Genomic DNA, 15,747 nt, shown 5'->3' on the forward strand with positions numbered 1-15,747 from the left:
ACGCAAATACATGTACACAAACACAATGCCCCGTTACACCCACACAAAACAGTAGCGATAGCACAGATCAATATCAAAGTCCTGCCCTGCATGAGTCTTGCTGTGACAAGCACACTATGATATGAAGGAGATCCAATTGATCCACACCCTACTAGGCCCTCATCCTCAAAAGGCCATCATTCCATTACTATTGATCTGCTGTGTGTGTAAGTGTATGTGTGTGTGTGTGTGTGTGATTGTGGGAGAGAGGGAGGGAGAGGGATGATGGGTGTGGGGGGAGTTTGAGGGAATGAGGCACGGCCAGTGGAAGACGAATAAAAATTGAACCAGCCAGAAAGTGATTTCTATAAATGAGTATTTAAATAATAGCCGAGCAGCTCAGGGTTATTGGTTTTTTGGAGAGCAATGGGAAATTAATGCAATTTAACCATTTTTTCTAGACTACAAATAGGGCTGGTGAACAGTGTATTAGTAACAGATTAATAAAAGTAGAAATTAAAGGAACCCGCTGCCCTTGCTATTGCTATTCCTAGTAGGCACTCTTTCATTGAAGCACATTAGTTTTCTCTGACAGACTACAGCTGCAGGGGCTCAGTTTCACTGCCTCTAAAAACCACTCTGTGGGAAAGGATTGATCTCCGTCTGAAGGAAAAACATCATCTAATATTCATTTGAGAACGCACAATGGTTACTAGCTTCATTTGCCTTGCTGCAAAGAGTGGTCCCCCAAAGGTATTCACGATGAAATTCAGCTCCTTGCTTTCCCTTTGCTCTTCCGTGTTTGTCACGTCTTTGTGTTTATCTCAGCTTTCATGTCAAACAGTCGTTAAAGGAAGGCTTTGTGTATTTTATTATTATTTTGTACATTTTTAACACAACTAAAAATGTGTCATTTTTCCTTTATAGCCCATCGGTGCTCTGAACCCCAAGAGAGCGGCGTTCTTTTCAGACCGATACGAGACCTGGGAGGATGACCAGGTGCCCAAGTTCCACTATGGCACCCACTACTCCACCTCCAGCTTCACCCTGATGTGGCTGCTGCGCATCGTAAGTTCAGAAAAATACTAGTATGCATCCAAACCGTAGACTGTATAAGTATAATGATGACGTATAGGTGTAATGTCATGATAATGATGACGGAATCAACCTAAAAACTGAATATAAAATAGAAATTCAAAGTTATTGAGATGCAAAGCACTAAAAAAAAAAAGAATATTCAGGACACTTCAGCGCTACATTGATAGGTACTATTAAAAATATTCAACATAGTGTCTGTTAGAGGAAGACATACAAAAAAAAATGAAATGTACCACCTTGTTAGACACCAACAGTCACGACCTGGCTCAGAGGAGGGACAAAATGCGGAGCCCACACGCGTTTCTTTAAAGTAAAACTCAAATTTATTGATTAAACTTAAATAATACCGCGCAAAGAGCAAGAACATGCAAGCCGATATGTTCCTACAAACCACAACCCAGAAAGGAGAGAGAGCTTGAGACTGCCTGCCCGAGTATTTATAGGTGGACAGTCACAACACTAAAACATACGAAGCAGATGCAGAGACATTATAATCCTAAACAATATATTAAAAAAAAGAAGAATTATATTTATTCACTTGCGTAGGCCAGGATTTTTCTTTACAAAGGCCATAAAGCTCCTATAAGTATGCACAGTAGTATTTTTTAATATTTACTTTTTAAATGTCTGTTCATTACTTTTACATTGTCATTAATCTATTCTTAATAAGGACTTTTTTTTTGCTCAAAATAAATATAGCAAATTCAGGCATATGTCTGTCATCTACTGTTGAATATAAACCAGTACACTGAATGTACTGTCCTATGATAATAAAACAACAGCAAAAATACCTCTCCTTAAGCTAACTTTTTTTGTTGGTGGTGGAATAACAGCTACTAAGATATGATTTGATTTTCTTGTAAAGGGCACGTACGTTTTCCTCTAGTGTGCTCTCTTTTGGTACCTTTGTTGAATGGATTCCATCAATCTTCCATACCGCACTCAGGGGAGAGGGAGGTTACTAAGTTTCTCCAGCGTGCAGTTTTCTGCTGTTATTGTCCCAGTAGCTCACTGTCTCAGTGACTCCCAGTAGAGTTACCTCATTGATCCCTGCACATCATTAGCCAGCTTACTCTAAAGCCACTTTACCAGCAACACTCACTTAAAGATCAAACTTAACATCAGAGATTACATTTAATCAGTGGGTTCAGTTATTGTGTATTTTGTGCATACGCGTGTGTTTTCTGCATGATGAGTACAATGTGGGCAGCCTGCAAGATATTTTAAATTAACGGAGGCTTACGTCATCTCGTGCTGAACTTAATTAACTATCTGCAGTATTAGTTTATAACTGTGGTGCAGCTTATTGTGTCCATGTCATTTGGGGGAGCTCAGAGAGACGTCTATTGATCTGTCCTAACAAGATTATATATGATTAGAAATGCATCAATAGCACAAGTGTATTGACTTTAGTAGCTCACTGGGAATGGTGGTTGTGTCACTCGTTCATTTTTAGATTAGCTACAGTGTGTGCAAAAAGAATAGATTCTGGGTCACATATGTTGACACTGCTGGAATGACCTCTCTTGACCTCTGTTTTTATTGCAGAACAAGCTCAATTTGAGTGTTGCCAATAATTGCAGCACCGCTCCTCAGTTCAGATTCACAGCCTCTTTTTTTTTTTTTTTTTTTTTAATTTACAGGAACCCTTCACTACATTTTTCCTTAACTTCCAAGGGGGGAAGTTTGACCATGCTGACCGCACCTTCTCCTCAGTGTCCAGAGCCTGGAGGAACTGCCAGAGAGACACATCAGATGTTAAGGTACTGTCTACACTTCAGCACGCACACGGGAGATTTGAAAAAACATTCCCAAGGAAAAAAGTCAGGAGTTGGAAGAGATAAAGGACTGAGCACTGTAGGAGAATAAATCCCCTGCCTGCATCATTACAAAGAAGAAAAAGTTTCAAAAGAGTAATGTCCAGTCACTACCAATCATTGTCCTTACGCAATGAAAGCTTCCTGGTCTTCTGATCAAAGCGTTAGAGTAATCCTCATCTGTCCCAGCCGTCTGTCTCAGATTCAGCGAGCTATAACATGGACTTGAATCCCTGCCCACTGGGCCCCCAAACTCTGCTGAACTGTTGGATCTGCCCTGTAACAGCACAGGTCATTCTCATACCGAGGACCTGCGCGCCCCCACTGCACACTTTAACTGCTGCCCTTAAACATTTACAACTACAGTCAAGACATTCTCAGTCAGAGAGAAGTCTTGCTCGCTCTCTTGGCACTGGGTCATTGAATGGGGAACAGCAGTGGTGTTGGGGGTTTTGACGCTTGATTGCGTTTACCACCCCCCTCACATCCCTTCGATAAAACATATGGATTGTGTTACTGTGTAGCTGGCCAATGCTTGATTGCAAAAGCTCAACAACAGCCCTCGTTTGCTCTCTCAGTCTAGACCTGTCAATGTGGATCAAACTGTGAGAGCTCAAATTCAGATCAAAACAAAGGGGGAAATCTGGACCACATCAGTTGTTTCCTTGTTCAGTTAGAATTTTTAAGCATATTTTGAATGAAAGTCCGTCGACTTTATCCACTTGGATGCACACATTCGTGTTCTAAGCAATAGAGGAATTAGGGACGAGATGTATCAATTTAGTATGCTAAGTACACCATTTAGCTTTAGCACTGGGGCCATTGATGGCTACCTTCTTTCCTGCCAGAGGGCAAAAAGCCCCTGTGTTTTCATTCGCCACTGGTAAAGAAGGGGTGATAATAGGTTACAACACCCAGATTCAATGTGTCTCTAGCCTGGGTGACGCTGGTATGACCTCTCGTTCCCAATCCCCTGACCCCTAGCTTCAGCCCAAAGGCATCAGAGGGGGATAGAGAAGAGAAGAGGGGTTAGAGGTAGCAACAGTGGAAGTGTAGCAGGAGAGCCCAGAGGCCAAAGCCCCTTCCAGTGACCCATGACAGGACAGGATTGGGGATCAGAGGGGCTGGCCTCTGACCAGGCTGGAGCAAAGGGGCCACTGCACATAATGGTCCATGCAAGGCAAGCTTGAGTGTTGGGGTGCGAAGCCCTCAAGGTTTTGTTGGTTTGCCTATGCACGTGTGTGTGTGTGTGTGTGTGCATGCATGCGTGCGTCCTGCTCAAATTTACAGCGGGCTGCAGCCAGTGAACCTGGGTGAGCAGGAGGCCTCGTTAAGAGGCTGACCTTTAGTTTTAGGTCAGGTTTTGTGGAGTGAAGAGATTTCAGAAGTGAGGAAGTGCTGTGTTGTTTTAAACCTGTGTGTTTGCTTGCTCATTTGATTGGATGTTTTCACCCCAAGGACGAACGGTTGATGTATTGTGGGGCTAATTTGATAAGCTCATTTATTATTTATGTAGAGATTGTAATAGTCGAATAGGCCCAGCCTTATTTCTTTTTAAAACAATGTCTTGCTCAGGGTTTGGCAGTGAGTATTTGCATGCTCCCTTGCTGTCGCCCATGTTGCCAGCCTGTCAGAGCATGTGAGCTCACTGTTGATGGTGGTCATTTTATCTCTGTGATGTTAGACTGTCAACACGTTTGTATCTTTCTGTCTTTCATGTGAGGAGCAGTGAGGATGTGCAGTCACAAGAGCTTTGTTCATAGACAGCAATGATCAAATCCTCCAAACAAATCAAGACTCATTCAGTCTGAGATCTGAAACTATAAAGTTAAATTCATCAGAGTAAGAGAGTTGTCCTCTTTACAGTTAGGCATTATTGTATGTCCTCACATTAATGTACCCCATTGCAGTATGTTGTAGGTACACAACAGTTTAAAACACAATAGAGATTTTATGCTCTACTTTCTTGGATGAAGCAGTCAATATCTGAATCATCCTGTGCCCTGATTGTCTTGTATTGTGTGGGACATATAAACGGCAATAACACTAAAATTAAAGCCTGGGGGGGCCAGTGTTGATTTATCTTTTAAGCTCAAACTCAATCCTCAGTGTTTATACTCACTGTGGCAAGTTCTGCTTTGTTAAGTATGACAAATGGCACAAACATATAGGGTTACACCTCCTCTCATATGTGTGTTTCACTTCACTTTTTCCAGCAGTTTGAAAATCTGTTGTGTAGTTTGCGACAGTCAAATAAAATCATCAGTGTGAGGAGAGGATTTGGCTGACTCTTTCCTCTGCTCGTATGGAAGAGGGGGGAGTTTAGAAATAAACTCTTTTTTTACTGCTGCTTGAATACAAACAAAGAACAGCGGGAAAAAAACACAGCCGAGTGCACATTCGGACATTTTTTTGGTTTTTTTTTTTTTTACCTCTTGTGTAGCGGCGGGCAGCAGACGAGTGGTCAGAGATGTAATTTCCATGAATAATTGTAGAATTCAGAAAACAATGTCGTCTGACCGTTGAAACTTAAAACGTAATCTCAACACAATTTCTGGAACTCTGTTTTCTTTTACTTCTTTTTCTTGCTTTTATACTCGTACACATGTTCAGATATGACATTTCTATCTTTCCAAGTCTTCGAGTAATTTCTTTGAAACATCAGAATCTTTCATTCAGCATTATATCACCCAAACATTTGCCCATGTCATCTGCTGACTAACAATTGTCACATTTATTAAGAAAGACGTCCACACCTCTTTTTGTTTTACTGCGCTGTCATTAACCAAGGTGTCTCTGTGCTCTGCCCATCCAGGAGCTGATTCCAGAGTTCTACTATCTGCCCGAGATGTTCATCAACGCCAACAGTTACAACCTGGGTGTGATGGAGGATGGCACCGTAGTCTCTGATGTGGATCTGCCGCCGTGGGCCAAAACCCCAGAGGAGTTTGTGCGCATTAATCGCCTGGTAAGACGCAAAACCAAATACACATGAGGTGCACGTGCACTGAATCCATAACAGCCCCATCACTCACACCATACACTTTAAAATAAAAGTCATATAATATGTTGTATAGTATAGCAGTGCTCTGTGATACTGTGTATGTCTCATAATCCAGACCAACAGAAGTAAGAGTTTTCTCCAAGCTTGGCTGGAAATGCTAATTCAAAGAGACAGTGTTATTTCCTGACCGTCTCACAGTTCTTCCTGTTACCTGAGCCTCCCACCCCTCAAGACATGCCCCGACTCTCAAATTGCTTGGTTGCCAGAGTGATCCAACATTGCCTCAGCTGATATCCCTGTCCTCCTCACCATCTCTCTCTTTCTCTGTTACTCTGCTCTGTGTGCACACATTTTACTCATTTCTGGTGTGTGTGACTGCAACAGTGTTTTTATGTGCAGAGAAATAATACAGTATCCTCTTTCTGATCAACCCTTCCTGTCCGTGCATAAATATACCGTGTGTGTGTGTATTTGTGCTTAAAGTTGTCAGACTCATATTTTTATCGTAGATGATCTCTCCCTGCTATACACTACACACTAAGCTTTGAAACTAAGGTAACTCTTTGGATCATAGATACATAGATACTTTATTTATCTCTTGGGAAATTCATGTTCCCTTCCTCTGCTCTAGAAGGTCAAAACCCTCCAGATAGGGTTACCGTTTTCTCTTGTGTCTTGCTGGAAATGCTTATCATTTCTCGTATTAGTCCTTCACCACAAAAAAACTTCCCACAGAGTTTTACTGACACCGAAAGGACTGGTTGCCCTTGTAGATAAAACATATTTAGATTTCTATCTGTGCGGATAATGGTACAAAAGAAAAACCAGACCAAACTGTGGGTTTTAATGCAAAAGGGATGAAAGTGTCCTATGTGATGTGTGCCCACAGTAGTAATTGGTGCTGATGAGTCTGGGTGTGCTCTGTGACCTGTGTAGTCTTACGTTGGGGTCTGTTAACCAGCCTGCTGATATGACCAGCCTGCTATCATTAATCACACAGTTCTCCCCTTTTGGTTGTCAGCATGGTCTAGGCCGAGGAGATGTATCCTGGGAAGCGTGTTGTTGTGGTAGTGGTGGTGGTGTGCTGTTTTGCAGAGAACTGAATCCTTGTGTGGGAAATATGGGAAAGAAACTTGCAGACTTTGTCTGACATTTGCAGGTTTTGTTTAAATGCTTCAAATGTGCTGAACTGGGGACTTTCTTTGGCTTTATACCTTCATCGTATTAGAAGTTAATCAACACCGTAAACAGTTGGTGGCACTAATTCCCCCCTCAGGTGCTGTTAAACCAGAGCAGAAGAGGGGAAACTGGAAGATAATGTCATTAAAAGAGAATTAGAACTCTACATTTCTTTAAGTTTAACTCAGCTGTTTTTATGCTATATAGGTCAAATGGAAATTATTCTTATAATTAGGCAAAATAATCATGACCATCTCAAATAACTTCCACAATTTTGTAATGATTGTGAGAGGCCAAGAACCAATTAGTGTATAATTTCATTTAAATGCCACAAAATCTACACACTTTATAAACTATTGTCCATTTTATAACATTCATCAACTGTTGTGGCAATACAATCTGGCAATTCTTAATTTATTATTCCCTGTATATATTAAAGAAAATCCACAGACTAAAAGCATTTATTTTTACTGTATTTCTCATTATATTTCCATCTTTAATTCTGTTCTCCTGAGTAATGTGTGTTAAATATCCAGAGGCAAGACATACTACAATGAAAACATACATAATTTTGATGTGCACACTAAAACTTTGTGCAGAAACCTGCTGGTTACATTGTATAGGATTCCTTAATGTGTTTTGTGCCCCTGTAAGCACAAAACAGCTTTTCATTTCTGGCTTAAGTGTGCGCCGTCCTCATCTACTTCTGGTCCCTCAATTTCCTCCGCTCCTTTCCTTTGTGCCCAATTTATTACTGCAGAGGCAATTTGGAGTTATCCAATTGGTATACACACACACACACACACACACACTAGATACTCGCTACTTGCTGCTGCTTTCTGGCTGATAAAATTTCAGTCTGCACTTTCTTTCTCTACTTTGTGCAAATTGATATATCGATCCAATGTGCAGCCGAGCCCAGCAGGCAGGTGGAGGTGCGCCGAAAACTAACAAGCTCAGAAGAACAGAGGGTTTCATCATAGGGGAACTGCGAATACCAGCTTCATTATCGCACAGACACATAGTGCAACTTATTAATCCATGAAATCTCAGGTAGTTTGAAGTAGTACGAATATTCAGTCACGTTGAACTAATTCAATCCTGGCTGCTGTTTCATTTGAGTGGTGATCAAACATTACAGTATTTTTACTTGAGGAGTTTTTGATCATTTAACTTTACATTGCCAGCAGAGTACTGCAGTTTGTCTTTGAGGTTTTACCCTTTTAAGAGGCCACATTGTGGAACACTACCGATCATGCGAAGACGGGGCTGAGGACAAGGTAGAGGGAGGCATGTGTGGGTGGACGGGTCTCTGGTCATGACAGATAGCTGGCATTAGAGGGTGTCAGCTGGCAACTGTGGTTCTGTTGGGAGAGAGAGATGAGCATGTTGGAGTGGAGAGAGGAAGAGTGAAGGAGTTAATGGGCTGTTTGGCTCTCTTTAGCTTGTCTGCTGCTAATGACGTCGCAACACAAGGATAGACAGCAGGAGAGAACACGCAAACACATGCAAATGCACGCGGGCTTGCAAACACACACACACGCGCCTGCTGTCTCCACCCTGGTTATGAGCCTTAGATGATTAACAGCTAATTAGGCCCCAATCTGGAAAGGCCATTAAAAGCCTCTCTCAGTAAAGGATTGTGCTGCTGTGCAAAACGGCGGCTTGTTTTTGTTGTTGTGAGTGAGAGTTGCAATGGTTGGTGGTAATAAAAAAAAAAAAAAAAAAAAAAGAAAATCTAGGAGAAGATATAAACATTACATCAAACTGTAGCCTGGTTTATATTCCTCTGCTGTTGGAAGTGTCATAGTTCATCACTAATGTTTAGCAAGAAGTGTGCGTTGCATGGCAACAGATTAACCGCAAGTGTGGCCCTACACAGTTTGCACGCTTGCTCAACACTGAAGGCTGCACTTTAAAACCACAGGTTTGATGTGCAGAGGAATAGCTGGATTTTAGACAGACTCCCTGGAGACGAAGCACCTCAGCACCTTAAGATAAGCGTGCACTTCCACTGCACTGGAGTGCCTACAGTAGACTTAAACGCTTTCTTGTAAAGACACACTCCCTTTTTCCTGGCCCGTCACACACCACACACACACACACACAACCCGTGCAGAGACACTGGGGTCTCGAGTCGTCGTGCCACAGAGATCAGGGGCGGCTTGTTGTTTTTACCAGGAGGTCGCTGGAGAGGTTAAGAACTTGATCCCTCCTCCAGCAGATAACTACATTTCTCTGGGCACTGTCGGCCTTTCTGACATTCCACTATATATGACCACATCTCTAACCTCAGGTCTGGTTACCATTAGCGCGATAGCAGGTGATCATGTGTGTACGCTTGTGTAAATTTGTGTGTTATTTGTCTGCATGTCGGTGTTTACCTGTGCTGTCATGTGTCCAGGGTTCACTGGAGCTACTGACATGGAGCAGCCTAAACCACAATTTGTTATAGTAGCTGTCTCCTCCTGAGAGTTGTTTAATATGAGACAGAGCCAAACAACGAAGGTTTTTAGACGCTTACATTTACAAATGGACCCATCACAGTCCCTATTATATCGTTGTTTGTACAGTGTACAGCATGATTGTCTATTCTTATAAATCTAGATTTGTTTAACATCTAGATTGCAATCACCATCTAACCCATTTGAGCTCAGCGGTGCTGATTTGCTGCTCCTTAGTTCTCACGTTTGGTTTCTTTCAGTCATCTGGGCTCTTGTAGAGCTGCTGACAGACGGGCAAACCACACACATGGGAGAGACGGGCAGCGCATTACTTTAGGCCTTTTCCCCTTTATAAAGCATCAACTCACTCACAGCAATGACAGAGACATGAGCTAAACTGCTCTCACAGAAAACTGAGTTTTTCTGTTGAATGGGTAAAGCCATTTGAGTGATGGGTCAGAAGTTGATGCAGAGAGGGTTGACCACAGGTCGCAACAACACATCGTAAACTCTCACTGTAAGCACCCAAGGCAGTTTTTTCCTTTTAGACGGCAAAGTAACTTGATGATTTTGAAAAAGCGAATCAGTTTGCACCACAGGGAGTTATGTTTATAGAAGAATCTGTGTGCTACTTTAGGAGGGTGCCTACTGTATCCAGAGGCCCGTAGATGCAGAAATACGTCACTTTGTCAAATTTGGTGAAACAGTTGCTTATGCAACAAACACAGTATCATCATCTCAGTGAAAACCAGTGAACTGAAAGCTGGAGAACCCGACATGTGAATATTTTCTATTAACATTGTTTGAATCATTGCCCTGCACACTCAGAATACATAATACAGTCTGTTAGTTATGTATTTAGGCTTTGTTCATATCACCTTAGGTTACAAAGGCTTTAAGTTAGGAGTACAGTCTGAGTTCTGGTAATGTGGGACATTGGTCTGCTTATAAGGATTGTTATTGACAAGCTAACATGCTCTGTAGTTTAATTCTGAAATGGATCACAATCGCCACACTGCTACTATTGCTATCAAGTTTCTTTTCTCTCAGAACCTTTGCTCACATCTTGTAGCTTAGGGACATGATGGAAACTCCAGCGCGTCATCTGAAAACTAAAGACCGAAACAAGGATTTTGGCTCTTCCATCCATCCATCCATCTTCTGTACCCGCTTATTCCTGTTAAGGGTCGCAGGGGTCTCGGATTTTGGCTCTATTTTTTTATTTATTCTTTTTGATTCATTTCACTTTAAAGTCCAAATTTGTAGTGGTGGTGATCCAAATATTTCTTCTGCACCGAACAATGATTCCACTCAAACTTTCACATTTGGTCTTCCAGCTGTTATCGTGGCTGCGTCACAGTAATCCTGCCTTCAGAGGGACAGCTACATGGCTGCTAACAGACAAATGTCATATTAATATGAGCCAAATCACCTTTACCCCCTCAAGCCTCATATACTCACACTATCACCCTGTTTGAAAGTCCTTCCCTGAACTTTGTCAGCTTGATATGCTGACAGCCCTTCACACCATGCCAGAAGAGTCCATTAACCCACCCCGATACAATGAAGTCAAGGTAATAAGGTGTTGCACGTGGTGTTTTTGCCTTTTGATAGTATCATATAAAAGACTTGTGACCAGTTCTTAAATACTTTTATGTGTTATTATTCCAATCGGTCCATGGGTTATCTAAAAATGTGAAAGCACAGTGGGATTCAGAAGACAAAAACGAATCCCACATTTTTTTTCCCACAAGGCACATAGCCAGACGCGATAGCTCCCCAGCTTAGACCACCAGCTACACAAAGTCAAAGATCATAGCTGTTTACATTCACCTCTCATCTGCACAGCACCCTCTGATCAGACACCCGCTGGGACGCACGTAATGCTGTTCCCACCATCCTCCACATCTTATTCTCACAGTAGCCCCACTAGAACCCACGTGTGAGCTGAGGTAAGCCACTGCAAGGACCGGTCGCCAACCACATTAATACTTGTGCACTTGTGAATGACTGAGTGAGTGAAAATCTCCGAGTCGTCCAACACAGTTTACCATGTTAGCCTAGCGCTAATCCATTCCCCTGGTGTCTCTGCTGAAAGCCTTGTTGTTGGATGGGAACTAGCACGTGGGGTAGAGGGGAGGTTATCTGGCTAACGTCAGGCAGCGCTCACTGTAGGGGTATTGTCATGCGTAAGGGCAGACATGTTTACTGTGTGCTCAGTGTTTTACGAGCTGTCCCCCCTTCTCCTCTGCCTCCCCCTCTTCCCTGCTCTTCTCCGTCTCCTTTCCTTCATCCTCCTCTTCAATGACGTAATGGAGGAGGCCGTTGAGAGCCTGAGAAATAGGATGACCTACTGCTGCTGAAATATTCTCTCACTAATGTTGTCCTTCTCCCTTTTCCCGCACTCCTCCTCACTCTCGTTCTACTTTTGACAAAGTCTCCTGAGGTGCTTCTTCGCAGGCTAGCATGTTGTCTCGCTTTACCTCTGATACCCCTGTACGTATGTGTTGTCATCTCGAACAATTGTATCAGCCCTCTTCCCTCATCTCAAGCGCATGTGTTTGGTGCGACATGAACAGATTGTTTCTTAATTTATTTTCAAGCAGACACAGATGATAAATCAACGTAAGAAAGAAATATTGGGATGTTTTGTGTAGATTCATGGTCATGGATGATTCCCTCAACTTTTCCTGTCACCATGTTGGGGGATGTTTGTGATTGCAAAGGCAAGAGCTTAGGGTTCAAATATTTGTGCCTTAAATATGAGTCATGCAGTTTTACAGTTTTAGTATTAGCATGCTAGCATGTCACTTTTTTTTAATTAGAGCGTTTTAGCATTCTTATGGTAGCATTTAACTCCCTGTGCCTAAAATGCAGATTCTCAGAGCTAAACAGGATGGTTGCAGACGCGTTTCTCTTTTGTGGAGCCTGTGGTTATCTTTTCTTTTTGTTCACTCCAAGCACACACTCTAACAAGCTGCAGCGCCACGTAACTCAACGCTCAAATAACCTGTCCTTAAAGGCTAACTACACTCGAGCTGATCAGTTGAGTCATTCATCCTAATCATTTCCACTCTGTGTTGCGAGACCTATGCACCTTCAAACGGTCCTCCAGACAGCTCTGTAATCATCTGAGACAACGATGCTCCTCTCAGCAGCTATCCAAATATTTCTCCATCCGGCGGCGAAGCCGTCCTCAGTGCTGTCTGTGTTTAATCAGCTCTGACTGTTGCTTTTGCTCACTTGATCCTGTGCTCTTGTGGCACTGGTGGACGTACTCTGCAGGTGCTTGTTAGCAGTTGTTGAGGTAACACGAGACAGTTTTCATGGTTCATGTCAGTCAAAATATGTTTTAATTATTCCATTTAAATGATCTCTAAATAAAGTGCACACTTTAAGCTATGTAACAATTTGCATTTCTGAAGTGTATTATTGTCCCCTTTGTGACACTATACATTATGTCATTATGATGCATTGACTGGAAGCTAAAAAAAGAAAGAAAGAAACACCCACGGCATCATTGCCTTCTGTCTTTGCGTCAGCATCATCTGCTGCACCCATTTACTTCTCAATCAGTAGTGTTTACTTCATTGTCTGTGCTGTGAATTGGGCCAAATCCACCATGACATGTTTGTTTCCCAGAGATACTCTCCCAATCACTGCTCATTCTGCTTCTTTTCACCCCACAACATGATATTCTTATTTTTAAAGTGGGCGAGATGATAATAAGTAAGATGGGAGGGAGAGGTTTCAGGTTCCACTTGCCAGTGAGTGGCTCCACTGAACCATAGCCAGAACTCTCACAGTTGTGACCTGTCTAATTAGTTGAGCAGGAAAGGGGGGGAGTGGTGGTACTGCAGTAACACACACAACACATCTGGGCTTCTCTTGGTGTGTGCGAATATGAGAATAAAGGAAATGGTTCGTTAGCTGCATGGCTGCTCTAAGGATCTCATTCCTTACGTCATTCATTGCTTTTTTTTTTCTCTCCTCTTCCATTTTTGGGGGCCCCCCTCTCTCCTGGCTGTTTACAGGCTTCCCCTGCCTGCTTCAAGATGACAATCGGCTTCTCATTTACAGCGAGCTAATAAGCCCTTTAATCAGAGTGCTTGTCAACCTCGGGCCAAGGCAACCCCAGACGAGTTGATCCAAAGGATCAGATGACTGGTGGAGAGATCAGGAGGAAAAGAAATGAGTAGCAGTAAAAATAAGTAGAAAATAAAAAGGGGCTGTTGAACTTGGAGGACGATTGAAACAAGGGAGATAGATAAGTTGTGTTAAAGTTGGAAGAACAGGCTGGCTTTACTTAAGGACTGTGATATAAGCAATAACAAGTATGCAGTATGACCAAACTAAACTTGATCTAACTACTGATTCTGTGGTTGGGTGTCGTCATGGTTACATATGAAAATGCTTGGGATAAATGAAGGCTTATCTTATCTTAGACAGTACTTCTTCAGCCTGATTGAAGTCGTTCTCATCAGAGAATTGTTCACTCAATAAACCATAACTAAAATAATCTGATAAGATTTAAGTGTTAACATGCTTCAAATCGATAATAATAGTATAACGCTTTTGGCATTTACAAAGTTGAAGCGTCAAATCTGCTGGAAGTAAAGCTATTTTTTTCCCCAACTTAATTTGAATTTGAATTAATTTGATGGAAAATGATGACCAAGATGGACCACAACGTTTTCACTGGTGTAGTCCTGTCTTTGTTTATCAACTCATTGCTTTACTGCCACCGTATTTCACAAGGCTTTTATTCAGATTGGTTCATTATTTAAGTTATTAGCAGAATACCAGTGGCCATGTAACCATAGCCACATACTGAATGTGGTTTTCAGGATGTTTTGATCAGCTTGTTCCTGAACTAAATTGTAGTATAAGCATACCTGACAAGTGTTTCCTCTACTCATCCATAATCAATACAAAGAAAACAGTCTACCGCTGACAGCGCTCTGCATACAACATGTGCATTCAATTACACACCCACACCATCAGCGACACACATACATGTACACTCACACACTGCTGGCATGCAAATGAGTGTATTGATTTGTTGGGTGACGTTTTAACATCCTTACAGACAGCTCTCCATAAGTCCTTAAAAGGTTTTTTTTTAGGACCAGTGAGGGAAGGAGGAAAGCGTTCACTGTCACCTCGTTAAGACTGAAGTGAAATCCTGCTCAATCCAGACCATAAAGCTAACCACAAACCACAGAGAGGTACAGAACTTCACTGTTGGGCCCAGTGCAGAGCCGAAGCCTGGACAGACACCTCTACTTTTAAGCAGATAATGATAACCACCGCAAGAAGTCCAAAGTGAGGTAAAAAAGTATAATAATAAAAATAAATCACCCACTTACGGGACAAAAAAACATTCCAAGACGAGGCTGATTCAAGATCAGACATTCTCTGTTTTGCTTCTCGCAACTCAGAGTAATCTCATTTTAATGTCCACCAGCTGGTTAATTGCAATCACTTGGTGTCTCTTGTCTGATGTCTCAGATTAGGATAGTATGTCTTTAAGTCCTCGGTCTAGAGTATAGCTCCCTCATATTGACAGACACATAGTCAAACTGTCATTCTGTTTGAGTCTTTTGGGTTTTCTTTATAGGCTTAAAGTCTGCACTCAAGCTACAGATGTTTCACAAAGGAAAGAATTAAAGTAACCTGAGACTTGCACGCAGATGAGGTTCGTTCATTATGATACATTTTCGTTGGAATTCACATCACAGCCCTTGCGAACTGGCACGCAAGCAAAATAAGCACGCAGTTCAAAAAGGAGTATTTAGTGATTATGTGCATTAGAATACATGGAGGCTTTGATGGGACAAATGATGAGAGTAAATGAATCTTTCTTCTGCATAGGAGAATATTCCAAATTATTGTTGCCATTGGAAGCAAATCACAGCCCACAACAAAGGGGACCCCCTACGCTTCAGAGGTGTACTTTGTCAAAACTGTAACAATAGAAATATGGGATTCCAGCGACTTCTACCCCCTGTCAGCATTTACATAAAGGCATGCTAAATTATTCATTAATTATCAGAGAGTCCCCTGTGGGTGGAGATGACACACACACTGGCTGCTAATTGGCCCATCAATAATCCTGCCTGGTTCTCCTGAAGTGGCACCAGATCCCACCTCAGGAATCTGCTATCTGCCCCAACCTTCTGCTTGACTGTTTCCACAGCGTGGCACCACATGAGGAAGCGTTGCC

The 15,747-nt window shown here is 42.2% G+C and overlaps 1 protein-coding gene across 6 annotated transcripts in view; it reads left to right on the forward strand.

Moving 5' to 3' along the window:
• The window catches only part of lrba (LPS-responsive vesicle trafficking, beach and anchor containing), a 182,029-nt gene that overhangs the window by 137,221 nt on the left and 29,061 nt on the right, over positions 1–15,747 (forward strand). For all 6 annotated transcript variants that reach the window (XM_084565451.1, XM_084565454.1, XM_084565452.1 and 3 more), the window contains 3 exons: positions 907–1,047; positions 2,721–2,840; positions 5,710–5,862. In XM_084565451.1, the coding sequence (XP_084421577.1) occupies positions 907–1,047; positions 2,721–2,840; positions 5,710–5,862 (414 nt within the window). The remainder of the gene's footprint in view (positions 1–906; positions 1,048–2,720; positions 2,841–5,709; positions 5,863–15,747) is intronic.

This window comes from Chelon labrosus (assembly GCF_963514085.1).
Source record: "Chelon labrosus genome assembly, chromosome: 2".
In the NCBI taxonomy this organism is placed as follows: domain Eukaryota; kingdom Metazoa; phylum Chordata; class Actinopteri; order Mugiliformes; family Mugilidae; genus Chelon; species Chelon labrosus.